We start from the raw sequence: 15,583 nt of genomic DNA, 5'->3' as shown, positions 1-15,583 counted from the left end.
ATCAAGGTTATAAACAGATGATCTTCTTACACAATATGACATCCTGCTGCAGCTTAAACTACCCTGCAGTTTGTAAAACAATAAAAACTAACCAGCTGCAATAAAAAATTGCAGCATACACAGTCATGCAATAACCCAGTAATGTAGAATAACACTAACAGAGGTCAATCTGGGTCATAACAAGCACTTAACTTCATGTAGCTTTTTAACTGCTTACACATCTGTGTCTCTAGTTAAGCTGAATTTCACAGTAAAGTTTGTCCTAATTTTTGTTCTACTTTCTCTCCTCAGCACACCAGAATGGAGCAGCCAAGTTTTCCAGAGCACCTAACCAGCAGCAGTCAGAGATCACATATTCAGCCCCACACAAGCATGGTCGACCACCCAGCACCGCCCTGCCCAAACTGGGCTCCCAGAAAGCCCCCCGACCCCCAACCAACAACCAGTACAACCAAGGGAACATGGACTTCCTGAATGTGCCAGACCAGGGCATGTCAGGGTAAGAGACTCCACCTTTACACATATAAAAAAAAACCTAAAAGGTCATGTGTGGGTGGATAAGATTAGTCTCTAAAATCACTGTATACAGGTTTAATGAGTTGTCAGGGCTTGTCAAGGTGAGGCTCAGTGCTCGCGGAAACTGAGAAATGACAGTGAGACAGATAAACCTGTTTATAAATGAGCAGAAGGCCTGATGCCACCCTGCCAAGTGCTGTTCCACTAGTTTCAAGAATCTGTGTAAGACAAACTAGTTATTAACGCACACCACACAAAGCTGGGTCAAAAAGTGTCACATTTTAATGACAAGTGAGACTGAATTACTGCTTAAATGTGGGGGCTTAAATAACACTGCAAATTTTTAAATGCACTCATGGTGTTACACTTGTTTTTAGATACTATTGTGCATTTATGAAGGAAAAAGTAGATAAGAGATCATGAGAAAATAAAGCCTGGTAACTTTCTCATCGCTGCACACCTAACCAGTCTCTGCCTGAAGCGGGCATGAATAATGAATTGTCAGTTTCTGAAAGTTACAGATGAAATGTGTGGGAGGAAGGTGTTTGTTATTCTGACAAGCAATTTATTTAATGGATACTAAATACAGTCTTAACATAATGCAATCTGTCAGTAAAAGTCAATATGTGAACATAGAAACAGGAATATTTAGCAGCTCATCAGCACACTTACTACATCTTCTCCCTTTTGAATATAACCAGCCATGCTCTGTCTGATGTATCTTTCTACCAACTCTAGCTGCAGTCTTTGCTGCCACATGATGGGTTTAAATGCTTATTATGAACTCTCCTAATGCAGACCTACTGTGTCATACTGGTGATATTTCTTGTCCAGTGGCCATTGTCAAAGTTCAAGTTCAATCCAAGTTTGGGGTTTTGGTAATTTGTGATAATAGAAATGTTTTACAGCATGAAAACAAGATATGCTTTAAAAAAAAAAAAAAAAAAAAGATAAACCTGCTGTCTGTGGTTGAACTCTCCCTTTCTGGCCATTTAAGCTCAAAGAAACTTAACGAGTCAGCAGCTCTTTTCATCCTCTTGTCATTTGTGTCTCTTTGTCACAGGAAGCAAAGAAAGAGGAGCATCAGCCATCGACCTCCTCCTGCTCCTAAACCACAGCCTCGGCCTCAGGGGCCTCGCTGCCGGGCCTTATATCAATACGTCGGCCAGGATACGGACGAGATCAGCTTCGACGTCAATGATGTGTTCGACCTCGTCAAAGAAGGTGTGTGGATGAAAGAAAGAGGGACTAGTGGTTTAATTTTAAAAATCTGTTGATAGCTGTGACAGATTTGAAAGGATTCACCTTTTGTGTCTCTGCTGCTTCTCTCTGCAGATCCTTCCGGCTGGTGGACGGGCAGGATTCATGGAAGGGAAGGTCTCTTCCCCGGTAACTATGTGGAAAAGATTTGATGAGGACTTGACCGGCCTGTTTGTGTTTGTTGAGAAATATGTGTAAGTTGTAGAAAGCAGCACATACTGCTTGCGTGAAGACCTGCCTGGGAGTTGTTCACGGTTGCATTGCAGATCTTCATCCATAATGGAAACGGGACTGTTTAAAGGTGGACATTTGCTGACATTTGAACCGCAACTAATTTGTCTGGCAGCGTGAAGCATGAACAAACCACAGGAGACCTGCCTGTCACGGTTGTTAAAACAAAACTGCACAGAGCTGCTCAAGTTTCATCTCTGTTGTTCTGTCAAACCTTGCAAGAAGATCTTTGACTTTCCCACAACACTTTTCATTGAGTTACTTCATCGCTGAAGGTGACTGAAAGCTAAAGTTACAACCGTCACAGAAAAATGACTTGAAAATACCGAATCGCTTCCTGATGTCTACAGCGTTTCAATTTGCCTGAAGCTTTTCTCCAGATCAGCGTCCAGTACTGCTCAGTATTCTTGATTAAATCAGTAGCGTACAATCAAACAATAGCATTTGAAAAACATCTGAAAATATAGTTTTGCATCAATAACAACAAAAAAATTGCTTCAGACAAAATCAAAGTCTCTGAACAGAGCAATATTTTTTCTATTCATTGATTTTTACTGTTATTATTGTTTTTATCTCATATATTTTCACCTCCATAAAAACAAAAATAAATATATTTTCATACTTTTACCTCAAGGAGTTTTGCACTGGTCTCCATCAATAATTTAAAAGAGATTTTTGAATTTAGTAGAAAAATAATTTTTTTAAAAAAACAGAAAGGGAATACATGATTATACGTGTTTATTTCTGCCAATATTGCATTTTTTGATTGAAGTATGTATTTGATATTTGTAAAATAATGTGATTCACTCACAGTCAATCAACGTGATTTTGTATATGAACTTGGAAAGAAAAATAAAGAGTCAGACTCAGAATTGATTTTTCTTTTGTTGCTGTATCAAAGTCAGCTATTAAAAAATGGTACATTTTAGTTTTTAATTAAGAAGACACACGGAGAGAGGACAGAGCAAAAGCTATTTTAAATTCAAAAATACGAACCAAACCACAGAAATAATACAGTGTTGGATAAAAATGGTGCATATACTACAAAGATGCACAAAAGAGTTTTATTTTTGTTCTTGAATAAAGAACTTCAGGGCTACAAGTGGAAATATATAATGAAAAAAACTGGTTTCTTCAGGATAGTGAAAATGAAAATGTGTCTTCTAAAAGTTAAAAAGGTTAATCAAGGTGAACTTATTCTTTATTTCTCCCAAAGTATCAGCACAATTCATACTGAACACATAAAACCAGCAGCAAAAACAACAGAAACATAAATTCAACAACAGCAAACATAAAACATGCAGCATCACATCTGTTGCACATGAACACATCATCAGTAGCATCCTGCACTACATGGTGTTGAGTGTTGATACAGTCAGGAATAAATGAGTGTAACATTTCAGTGTGTGCAGGAGGGCGTCGTACTTTCTCCTGGAGGGTTGAACTCTGGAAGGAGATGGAGGTGTTCATAAATCAACTGTTTGAAAAGCATATTTTTAATACCAATGATTTTCATAGCAACTGGCTAATTTGGGATTTTAGCTGAACCGGTTTTCAGACCGAGCAGTGATCCCATAGCAGATAATGTCATCCCACCAAGTGTCAACAGCTGTGTTTTTGTATAGTGTGGAGACATGTAACATCCAGCTGAGTGTGTTATCACTCTGAACCACTGAGAATCTAAAGCTCAGAACTTCTGAACTCCTTTATTTGTGTTAATACTTGCTCTTTACAGTCAGATGATGCAGGGAACAGCGTCGTACCTACAGCACACTCAGCGTCTAAGCAGCCACTTCAAGCTCTGCAGCAGGCTGTAATTGGATTAACCAAAGCCTCACGATTGGTTACACACTTGGTTTTCTGTGCTTCTTTAGGCCCACGAGAGATTATTCAAAAGTACATCATCAGTGATCATTGTGGCTGTATGTACGGTGGAATGTAGCTACATACATTTTCATAAGTGCTGCACGAAAGTTAATTTCTGAAGTGTCTTTTGTTGTGTCCTCATTCTCTACATGCAGTCCACCAGCTGAGAGGCAAATTTTGTATTTTTTAAGATAAGATAAGTTATTGTGGAAATTTGCATGTTACAGCACCTGGATTCAAAAGAGACATGAAAGAAAACAAGACAAGAAAACCAAAGTACAACAGGGGCTGTGAATAAAGATACATGGATACATAAGACATGAACATATAATATTTTAGCTACAGGTTCCTTTGCAGATTCCAATTAATAATACAGAATAAAATCAAGAACTAATGCATGGGTTAAGATAAGACTGTACTGATCATTGGGAGAGTCAGTAATTTATTTGTAATTAAAATCAGATAAACATTACCTGTTGCAACATTAAAACAAACGCTGCTACATCTGTAATATGACTATAGTCATACTGTATAATACAATATTCTCAGCACTATGATGACTTTATTACTAGCAACAGAATTTTTGAAATATAGATATATGATTAACCTGCCACTGATTTGTGCCGGTTTGCATAACAAACACTTACTCACTTGTGACAATCTTGCTGTATTTTTTTTGCTAATCCATACAGTATATGCAGCTTGACATATGCTAACTATCAGCTTATGCCAGTTTGCTTATGCAAAATTTCACTGCTGCGTTCACTGACCGTAAAAGAAAATGGAATAAATGCTTTTACCTCCACCAGAGGATTAAAACACACACCTCCTCCTCCACATACCTGCTCATCTGAACAGGCAGATGGACCGGTTGAGCCTCCTTTCTAGGGAAGGACTGAGATTACACAGGGGAGCACAGCAACTGCCTGTAACATCTGGTCATGGTATCTGCTCCAAATATTTATGATACTTTAATGGCACAGTAAAAGATCTGGAGTACGATGAATACATTCAGACTGACCGCTGAGGTGCAGATTGTAGAGATCACAGCCCTTTAAAGCACCTTCAGTGGCATCACAGTGTTTTGTGGCATATATATATATTTTTTTTCCAATCTGGAGTTCATTCAGTGAGGTAAAAGCAACAACAACAACAACACATGGGTCCATCCCATCACTGTCCCGTTGATGACATATTAACTCAACGATGTGTAACCGTTCAGCGGTGACGTCACGGTCCCGTGCAGTAGGACGGTCTCGTTCCTCCGCCCCGTTAAATCCACCTGCTGCACCTGCAGCCGCACCGACACACCGAGAGGCTGGACCAGAGCAGCATGGGAGGTAAGAGCTCCTCACACTTTCTACACCTCTGCTAGATTTAATTCTACTTTTTATGGCTCTATTCGAACACAACTGCTGTTGAATTGTCTCACCTCTGACAGGAAGTCACCAGAATATTCCTATTGTTCTGTGCTGATCAATAGTGACCCTTGTGTGTATCAGCTAAATGATCCTGTAACTCACACTTTACTGACATAACCGCACCCATTTGTTCAATCAAGTCATATCTGCTGTATTTATTCTGTGTTATCTACTGTTCATATCCCTGAGGGCAGCAGGGGTTATAAACGTTAAATTGTGTTTCTGTTTAGTCTCTTAAGTACTGTCAGTTTCTCTACTACATTTATTTGACATCTTAAGTTCACAGTTATTTTATAGATTCAGTTCATTCATTTAAAAAAACAATAAATGTATGTTGTGTTATGATAGATCAGGATAAATGATCACTGATCACCAGGTGGAAGGTCATAACTTAGATATCAGTGTTTGAACTAACCCCACCTTTAGCAGAACTGAACCAGTGTCACAGTAAAGCATCAATAATTGATATCCAGTAATACAATATTGTCATTTTATCATATGTTAGTGTTCTTCACAGCACATTTAAATGATTATTTAAATGTGAAAAAGGTTCCAGTCCATATTTAAATACCGGTACCACACTGTAAATACAACTGCGGGGGGGAAGTGGATGCTGATTTCCATAAACCACCTATACAAATATTCTTCTAGGAGAGAAACTGACAGAAGCACCTTTATTTGAATCTGTGAAACTGCAGGTGTGTTTCTTATTATTGACTGATCATTAGTCTGACATCATTGTTTCCCTTCTTGTTGTCTCTCAGGTGTTTATTCTCTTGAGAGGATGGCAGAAGTTTTCTCCTATGAGAGCTCAGAAATCGACTGGTGTGAAGACAACTACAAACACTCGGAGCATGTGGTCGAGTACTTCAACACTGTAAGTTCTGTTTACTGAATGTCAATATGTCATTCAGAAAACGTTTATCTGAAATCACCCAGCACCTGCAGCTTACCTGCAAATTAAAGCCATAAGATGATTGATCATTTAATTGATGTCTTCCTTGCAGATGAGCAACTTTGTCTTCTTCATCATATCTCCCATCATGCTCTACCTTCTGCACCCCTATGCCAAAGAGAGGAACCTGGCCATCCACCTGGTCTGGATCATGATGATTTTTGTAGGTAGGTCCCGTTTTCTATCCTTCTTGTTGGTGTTTAACTCTGATTTTGATCTTATCTCTGACAGACTTTGAGGTGTGATACCATGAAGTCGCAAACATTTCAGCCCTTTATGCAAACTCTTGTGTAACTCCACATTTCTCCAGACAGCTCATTGCACAAAGTTACCAATAGAAGCCAGGAAGCATTTTTATTAAAAATGTAAACTAAACAAGCATGGAGGGAACATTCAACCTCTCCATCACAAGAGAAAAGACGGTTACATGTAGGTTTAAAAACATAGCTCAGTGGTGACTCACAGTGTGCAGTCGTTTGTTCTTAATGACATGATGATGGATGAAATATGTTCAGGGTCATATGTTGCAAGCCCCCTGTTTTTATTCTTTCCATTTCAAACCCATGTAGCACACAATGATTTATTAAGTGATGTCAGTTAAGTCTGACAGGTTTTAATAATTAGGTCTTTAACCTTCCTGTTGTCTTCATTTACGGGCACCAAAAAATATTGTTTCCTTGTCTGAAAAAAATCCAAAAATTCTGCAAAAAAATTCCCCAAATTTCTGAAAATTTGCAAAACCTTCAGGAAGAAAATTCCAATAATTCCTTAAAAGTTTGATTATAAAAAAATCCTCCAAATTTGGCAAGAAAATTCTTGTAAATATTTTCAAAAAATGACTAAAAATGTTCAAAATAAAAATCCTAAAAATATCTAAAGTGATTACATATATATCAGTAAAACTTCTAATATTTTCTCAATCAGACATTAGAGGTTTCAGTATGAAATTTTTTTTTTCCACATTTTCAAACTTTAAAACGGGTCAATATTGACCCGCAGGACAACATGAGGGTTAAACTGGGATTGAGCTATGAGGGATTTTCATTCTGTTGTTTAGATCTAAAGAAAAGTCTGAAACTTCTCTTAAATTAAGATTAGCCTTATTTTGATCCGCCTTCTGTGTGGCCTTATGTTGCATTTAATGTGTGTTGAATCAAGTGACTCGTCTCAGAGAGAACAGAAGTTCTAGTGGTTCTGGCAAGTTTTTCTAGCATGTGCCCTTTCAGAGGTTGAAAAAAGATCACAATTGTTATCAATCATTGACTACCACTGGAAATACAACCAATAAAAAATGATCCACGTTTAATTTTAGTGCAATAAAGGTCACAACGATAGCATCAGCAAACTTTCTTTATTTTCCCTACATAAATGTTCAACTGACTTCCACTCTCCTGGACATTCACGCCCCTCCTGCAGTGGCTCCGTGTCCCTTTAGGGAGCCACGCCCTGCAGTTTGAGAACCACTGCCTTACATTACAGAACATGAGTCACTCACCCTGGTCGAAAGATTCATTATTCCACCTAATTTTTATAGTCTTGAGTTGTTTATAGGTGACAACAAGTGAACAAATCATAAATCTGCCATTGACCTGATAGTATTGTGGTTTGGTGCCACACTGTACACTTTGAACATCGCACCCCTGGTTTGACTCCCAGCTGTCTAAACTGTCTAAAATTCTCCTGGGTTCTTTTCCCATCTCTTGTCTGTCTCCACTGGAACTGTCAAATAAAGGCTTGAAATACCAACAAATAATCTTTAAAAAAAAATCATTACCCTGCATCGGCAATGTGTATGTCCAGTTTAAATCAGGCTACCAAGTCTTCTGACGTGTAACAAATTTGTAGTTCTTGTGTTCTGGTGCAGTAATGATATATTAACATTATATTGTACACGTGCAAATAAAACACTAGAAAACACAAGAAATGTGGCATGAAGTGGAAAGAAATGTCATAGCCCATAAAAAACTTTTTCTGCATAAAGTGTTCTGAAAAAGGGCCAACACTTTAATCTGTATAATCTTTCAAACACAAATGCCAAAAATGTACTGATTCGAGCATCTCAAATGTGATTTTTTTTGACTTTCTCACAGTTCTGTGATAGCAAGGTGAGAATCTTTAAATTTTGCATCATAGTCTGAACAAAATGAGACATTTGGAAATTCTGATGGACATTTTTCACTATTTCCAAACAACTAATAAATTAACTAAGAAAATCACAAGTATGCAGGAAGTCTACTTCCAAGAAAGTTATTTTGTAATTATGTAAAATATAAGCCTAGATTTATGCAGCAGAAATGTATCTATTTTCTTCCCCTCTATCCTGAATCATTCAGGACTCCTGCACATTTATTGTGGAACAATTTTAAATCTGAAACTGAACCCAAATACCCACATTTTCTGTTTTAACATACCTATTTTAACCACTCAGTCCTTTTCTTTTGGACCCATGTGCTTTTTTTTCTTCTAGAAAATTATGGAAACAATTATTACTTCACATTCATTTGTTCTCTCTTCTTGCAGGGCTTTTCTCAGCATACTTCCACATGACTCTTAGTTTCGTTGGCCAGATGTTGGATGAGCTGTCCATCCTGTGGGTGTTGGCAGTTGGATATGCTGTCTGGTTCCCTCGCAAATTCTTCCCTTCGTTTGTAAAAGACAGGTACGTTGGCCTTGTAACTTATGACCCAGCAACAGGTGAAAGATTTATGTTTCGACAAGCTCTCTATTTAGTGCTAATTCATGTCTGTGTGTGTTTCTATGGCCTCACACACAAGTCAATAATCCTTTAATAAGACGAAAAACAATGAGCGTTTCCAGGCACGCCACGGTGAAACCAAACCTGTGTTGGCTGAGGATCCAGTCTGACAGCTCCAGCAGGCGTCAGTGTCACAATAGACACAATATGGTGCTGCAGCCATCACCTGAATGCGACAGAACGGGGGGCTATAAAAATGGAACCCCTCCCAGCTTGTGTAAATATTTAACCACAAGGTGGGGAAGAGGAATAAAAATTTGATGAGCACCTGAAAACAATCCCACAATCCTCAATCGCCTCACTATGACGCTCCAGGTTTTTAAAGCTAGTGGGTCGGTCCTCAGTGATCCTTCCTGAACATGGATGGATCACTGATCACAGTCGGCTTTATGGCCCCTGAGCCAGAGCCGCTGTTTGAAGGGACTGTTAATATTTCATGCTGGAAAGACATAGAGCTCCTTTAAACGCTGGGATTTCCTGGACACATGTTGTTGCCTCTTCTCTCCCACGCTTCTTTGTTTGCTTTGTGCCATTCAACATGAGCAGCACCTCACCGCTCACCTTTCCACACACACGTCCTCATCCTTATTATACTGTCACATCTCATGCTATTTGTTCATTTGGTTTGTGTTGATTTCTTTTTTGTTTGTCCAGCTTTCACCCTGCGTCTCTCTCATTTGTCTTGACTTTTGAGCCAAGTCGTGACACTGGTGAACGTAGTGGAGCATTTAGCGGCTAAAAGAAAAGTCAATATTGGAGCTGCATTCATCAGGCTGTTGCAATCACAGCTCCAAATGAAAGACAGTGTTGCACAGTAACTGCTGAATGCAAATATTTGCTAACAATATCAAGATATCAGTTGAAAAAATGATTTTAGCTAATGCAGGTTGAAGAAAACAGACTCTTTATGTCAGGTTTTCTTCAACGCTGAGAACTTGCATTCATATTTTTGAGCCTTTGCCTCAAAGTTTGCTCCCCATCTGTCTGTTCAACCACAGGTCCACATTTTCAAGACTCGTCTTGGTGATCACCATCATCAGCTCGGTGTCATCCTTCGTCAAACCTACGGTCAACGCCTATGTTTTAAACTGCTTCGGCCTCCATCTGCTTTACACTCTGTTTCTCGAGATGAGATGGTAGGAAAAGGATGTTTCTTCTGGAAACTGTAACTACATGATGCAGTTTTGATTTAGTGTAATCACCAGTTTTCTCTCCTTCCCAGCTGCACTGACCAGAAGGTTCTGCGTCTCGCCAAGCTGTCGGTTGCTCTGTGGGGGCTCGCCATCTCCTGCTGGATTAGTGACCGTTTTGGCTGCAGTTTCTGGCAGCAGCTGAACTTCTGCTACCTCCACAGTATCTGGTAAGTCCTGGCCTGCCTGTGTCCTTTTTGGCATCTGTTTCATCTCTTTTCCTTTCTTTACTCTGTAACTCCAAGAAATTCCATGTATTTATATGCGTTTGTGTTCAGTGTTTCTTATCAGCATAATGAGGAAATGTTCTCATTGAAAACATCAGTAATATGCTCAGTAATCAGTAACATCAGTAATATGCAGTAACTAAACCAGCATGGAACTATGGTTACAGCTAAGAAAAGTTCTATGTTAAATATCAAAAAAGTCACCAAGGATTCAAAACACAAGACATGTTCACTCTAACATTTAATCAGAACCACAGTTTGCTTTTGTTGCCTAAAACTAACCACATGTGAACCTCAGTATCTCCAATGTCAAAGTCCTGCACTTTGCATGTTCTCCATCCATCCCAGCCACAAGTGCTGCATGTGAGCAGAGTCCATTCAGCCAATTGCAGTTTGCTGCTTCTTGTCAAAGTGAATAAGTAGTATTTAAACATAACATCTAAGGGGAAATGATTGTTTCTGTGCACTGATCTCTGTTCTATCTGTCCTACAGGCACATACTGATTGTGGTAGCTGTGGCCTATGGCAGCACTCTGATAGCTTACCTGGATGCCAGCTACGAGATACCGTATTCGCTGCCTGGACTGCAGTACTGGCCCTGTGATAAATGGGCTGTTGGATTACCCCACATTGTCCTGAAAGGCACTACCAAGACTCTCAAACGGTGCTAACAAAGTTAACATGAGATATGACCCTAGCAGAGCATTTCTGCTGGTTCACTCTGCTACTGGAGTTTGTGAAGGGCAAGTCACCAAAATGATCTTATCAGCTCATGTAGCTCATATTACAAACTGAATCTGTGATCCAAAAGTACGTCCCCATCACCAAAACTCAAATCACAGGAGTCTAAAGTCGACACTCAGACTAACACTCGACAAAAACAAAATCTAATATGCTGGTTTTCTGATCCTAAAACAGGCTATATATAAACCATGGGTGAATTACATATGTTTACATTTATTTTATATAGAACGATGCAACGAGGATCCTGCTGATAAGGAGGGGTGGGAGACACGATAGATTTAGCTAGATTTGGGCTAAATGGTGGATGCTTTCAGTAAGAAAGGAGGGAATAATTTCTGCATTTCAATATTTATATGTTCACATAAAAAGGGACAGAAATGTTTGTGTCAGTAATGAAAAATGAGAGTTTATGACAGATCAATGAGTCCTTTTTTAGCTGGTTGTCAGTATGGAGGGTTTTAATGAGATGATCAGCATACAAATACAAATACATCCAAAAGTCTGTTAACAGAACTGTGAAATTTCAATCTACTGTTAAAATACCTTTGGAGGGCACTTTGTAAATGTCTACACATATTTATATATGTATACAGTTAAATCTATGGGAACGTACCACATGGATCAAGAGATTCTTAATTAGAAAACACAAAAATCTGAAGCTGATACATTATGCACTGAAGGGGTTTATTGAGGCTCTTTGTGTTATAATTGATCCTTGTAGTAGGCCAGCACTGAGGTAGACTCACAGCTAAAACAAACCTATTTCTTTAACCTAAACATCCCACTTAAAATACAGTAGTAGTAGTAGTATATGCATCATTTACATGGCCACATTGATGATTTTCTATCCAATAGGTTCATACTTCACACAGTGGCAAAGAAGGAGCATTTGAAAATATCACACTAATGTATATATTTGTGCTTAGTTTGTCTTTTCAAGACCCAATTAAGCATTTTTAAAAAAAAAAAAAACTTTTTAACTACATTTTTATGGGAAAACCTATTTAATTATTTTAATTTTCTGCTCATAGACAGGGTTGACTGATCTTGAACTTCTGTGGAAGAGTGCAAAATGACGTGTGCTTTCACTGACACATTTCTCAGGTTCTAAGATGATGACACCAAAGAGTTTGCAAATACTTGATGGTTTTAAAAATGTGTGTGGACCCCTGAATGACTGGCAAAATGAAAGAAATTGTGTGAAGAGTATGAATGATGCAAGTGTTCTTTGTGTAAATCTGATACTGTTTTTTTTTTTTTGAGAATACGAATGTACTTTTGTTGCAAAATATATTGACATACTGTACGTTTTCTTACTATGACACTATTATTTTCCTGTTCCTGCTGTTTTTCTGCAGTGGAATGTTTCTTGGAATGAAGCACTACTGAGAAATATGTTTACATGTGATTTTAAAATATGCACTCTATCCTCAGGGCCGGTATGAGCTGTGTAACCTGAACTGAGTTTCACCTCAGGTTAAACTAGTACTAGCACTGACATTTCAGTAGCATATGTATCAGGTATTTTTCTGGTTTGTTTCTCTGGGGAAGTAGTGTTGCTGCATTCAGGACCTTTGAAATATGACTCTAGAGTTCATTTGAATTACCGACCAACCAACAATCCCAAATCTGCTTCTTTTCTATGACTGCCCTTAATTCACCAAAGTGACCTTTTTGCTGAATTTGGTGATGTTTTGAGAATATTCAGGGACGTTGTGCCTCCATTCACATGATCTTTCCCGAAGGACACAATGGATACAACAATAGATCCTTTACGCAAACAAAATGAACAGGTGTTCAACAGTGACCTCCTGTGGGTGAAGAGATATTTAACAGTCTATTATCTCCTGACAGAACTGGTGTTTTCCCTCCTGTAGGTCCAGATCCAGGGCAATCAGGATTTAAAGGATAACACAAAATATGTAGATATGTTTGATTCAGTACATTATGGTTCCTTTTTTATACTTTTTTTTTTTTTTGTGAAATACTGGATTTTTCCCCCGTTTTTGGACCAATAAAATCCTTCAAATGGAACAGACAGGGAGTCATTTTATATTGAACTGCTCACAACTGATTTCTATACGAAGACCATATACTTTGATAAGCAATTTAAAACAGAGACATGGCTCTATTTTAGATTACTACACAAAAAAGATGACACCACTGCTCTATGCATATTCATTCATAAATACATCATATGTTTGGTGCACAATACCTATCAAAATATTTGTTCAGATTTAATTGAAGGCCTTTGCACGATAGTATTTATATGTATTCATGGTTATCAGCAATGCTCTGTTCATTAACTTTAAGTTCCAGTAAAAATCTGTGCTATGTGTGTGATGTGTGAAGCAATGTTTCATTTTGACTTTGAGTCTTTACGTACATAGTCAAAACGATTATTTACAGGTTGGGCCTTCATTACATGACTACCATATTGGACTTCTTTTCCTCAGAAGTGATTGAGAAGGAAATCTGGATGTGTTTGAGGGGAGGGAGAAGGAGAAGGGGAGGCACCAAGCCAGTGAGAGAGTGGTGACCTTCTGTCACATAGCTGAGGCCCGATAATCTCACATCAAAGTCTGAGCACCACTGAGATTTGACTGGAATGGGCCCTCACTCATTTTCAGTATGAAAGAGATATCTAAGTAGAGAACAGCTTTCTTTTCAGATGGAACATTTAAAATGGACTCCTGAGTCTGGGGCTAAGTTTGATAAATGCAACAACCTGTAGAGATAGATGTAACACTACATGTGTCAGGTTTTACTCACGGTTACTAAGACTTTAACTAAATGATGTAAACCATGGACAGTACTGTCACAAACCTGCCCTTATTGATTGGTACATTTAAAAAGTTAAAGTTAAGATATAGGGCTGGCCCATACAGAAGATATACAATAGAAATGTGACAATCAGTGATTTTTGGAGTCAGGTTATATCTTATATTTGTTGCTTGACATTCGTGTCATTTTTGGGGGCATAAATACGATACTACATATATTAAGTATCATGGCGCTCTTTGTATTTGTGTCCTGTTTGATAAGATTTATCCTGTCACTGTGTGCATGTTCTAAGTGTGATCTGCCAAAGGAATGCAGATGAAAATTAGTTAACAACTCATACAATTTATTTTTAATATTATATATAGTCTCTTAGAAAATGAGATAAGGGAACAGTAAAGGATTTAATCCTTATTAATGTGTATAAGACAGAGGAGGAAAACTATTAATTTTTAACAGTGCTGTGACAATAGCAACTGTAAATAAAAAACAATATAAAACTATTTAATAATTTTCAGTTAGTAATTATATTATTTTTGGCCAATTTCATATCGTTTTCTTTTTGTCCTATTGTAGTTTTGCTGCTTGGATATTTTTTAATGTTGTAGATTTAATGCCTGTATGCCGGTGTTAAAATATGTTGGGTAATAAAGCAATGACTTTACAAAAACTTGTTCGCATCGTTTGCTTTTATAACTATGTATATTGAGATTCAAAAGGTTGGTTAAGCGTTTGTCTTGATTACATCCATATTTGTAGTCCTGAACGGCCTCAGCCCTGAAGCGCCTACAGCTACGATAAGCCCCGTGGGACAAACATGTCATAAAACGCGTCAACGCCGGCTGTGGTCAATACCGTGGTCATCAGGAAAAGTCAGAATAAAGACAACTACGACCATCTTTTATGCAGAGTTTGTGGTCACTGCTAAAAGGAAGAAGACCTTTATCACACAGTATATAACTTTTAATGCTATTTAAGACAGTTTACGGTCAGTTAGGACAGCACATGAAACACGATTAAACAGGAAAATAAAGAGTTTTTCTCATGTCGGACATCTGACTGTAAACACTTGCTTATTTCACAGAAGTAGTTGAAACTAGTCTCGTTTCTAACCACCTAAATAGAAGCAGAAAGTATCAGTTGGATAAACTGGTGGTGTACCAGACGTGGTTCAGCCGCATATCCCGGTTCTTCAGAGGTGTGCTGCTTGTATTTCATGAACATTTACCACTTTCCACCGGCAGGAGCCCTTCATATTAGCTGGACACGGTTGGCTCCTGAATAAACTGTCACATCTGCAGTGGCGTCCTTAGGCCTTAGGCAGTTTTTATTAGGGTCCGAGCACCGACGGTGCGGAGGACCCTATTGAAATGCAAGGAATTATTTATTATTATTATTATTATTATTATTATTATTCTTTGCCCGCCGGGAAATCGCCATTTTTGGCGGCCTTATCATACCCCAAAACGCATCAAACGTGGCATGCTCATCAGGCCTCGCGAAAAATTTGGTATTTTATGGGAGTTGCGCATGTGTGTGGCAAAATGGCTCCATAGCGCCCCCTGGAAAATTGAAAATTTGGTCATTAGGCCAACTTGCACGATGTTTCATGTACAGCTACAAAATTTTGTATGCAT

At 38.4% G+C, this 15,583-nt stretch overlaps 2 protein-coding genes across 2 annotated transcripts in view; both read left to right on the top strand.

Annotated features, from left to right (window-relative positions):
- The window catches only part of myo1f (myosin IF), a 32,430-nt gene extending 29,790 nt beyond the window's left edge, over nucleotides 1-2,640 (top strand). The window contains exons 27-29 of the mRNA XM_023287811.3: nucleotides 292-499; nucleotides 1,580-1,740; nucleotides 1,852-2,640. Of these exons, the coding sequence (XP_023143579.1) occupies nucleotides 292-499; nucleotides 1,580-1,740; nucleotides 1,852-1,928 (446 nt within the window). The 3' untranslated portion in view covers nucleotides 1,929-2,640. The remainder of the gene's footprint in view (nucleotides 1-291; nucleotides 500-1,579; nucleotides 1,741-1,851) is intronic.
- Nucleotides 2,641-5,091: 2,451 nt separating this feature from the next.
- Nucleotides 5,092-13,503, top strand: acer1 (alkaline ceramidase 1). The gene is made up of 7 exons (XM_023287823.3): nucleotides 5,092-5,213; nucleotides 6,059-6,171; nucleotides 6,302-6,416; nucleotides 8,770-8,908; nucleotides 10,003-10,140; nucleotides 10,227-10,364; nucleotides 10,915-13,503. The coding sequence occupies exons 1-7, from the start codon at nucleotides 5,207-5,209 to the stop codon at nucleotides 11,090-11,092; spliced, it is 828 nt and encodes a 275-aa protein (XP_023143591.1). The 5' UTR covers nucleotides 5,092-5,206; the 3' UTR covers nucleotides 11,093-13,503.
- The last annotated feature ends 2,080 nt before the right edge of the window (nucleotides 13,504-15,583 follow it).

Source organism: Amphiprion ocellaris, chromosome 2 (genome assembly GCF_022539595.1).
Source record: "Amphiprion ocellaris isolate individual 3 ecotype Okinawa chromosome 2, ASM2253959v1, whole genome shotgun sequence".
Lineage (NCBI taxonomy): Eukaryota > Metazoa > Chordata > Actinopteri > Pomacentridae > Amphiprion > Amphiprion ocellaris.
Note: the sequence above shows the minus strand (reverse complement) of the source record. Positions and strands in the feature narration are given on the sequence as shown.

Coding starts and splice junctions, on each gene's coding strand:
- acer1 (XM_023287823.3), top strand. Junction 6,417..8,769: donor GATCATGATGATTTTTGTAG/GTAGGTCCCGTT, acceptor CTCTTCTTGCAG/GGCTTTTCTCAGCATACTTC. Junction 10,141..10,226: donor CTGTTTCTCGAGATGAGATG/GTAGGAAAAGGA, acceptor TCTCCTTCCCAG/CTGCACTGACCAGAAGGTTC.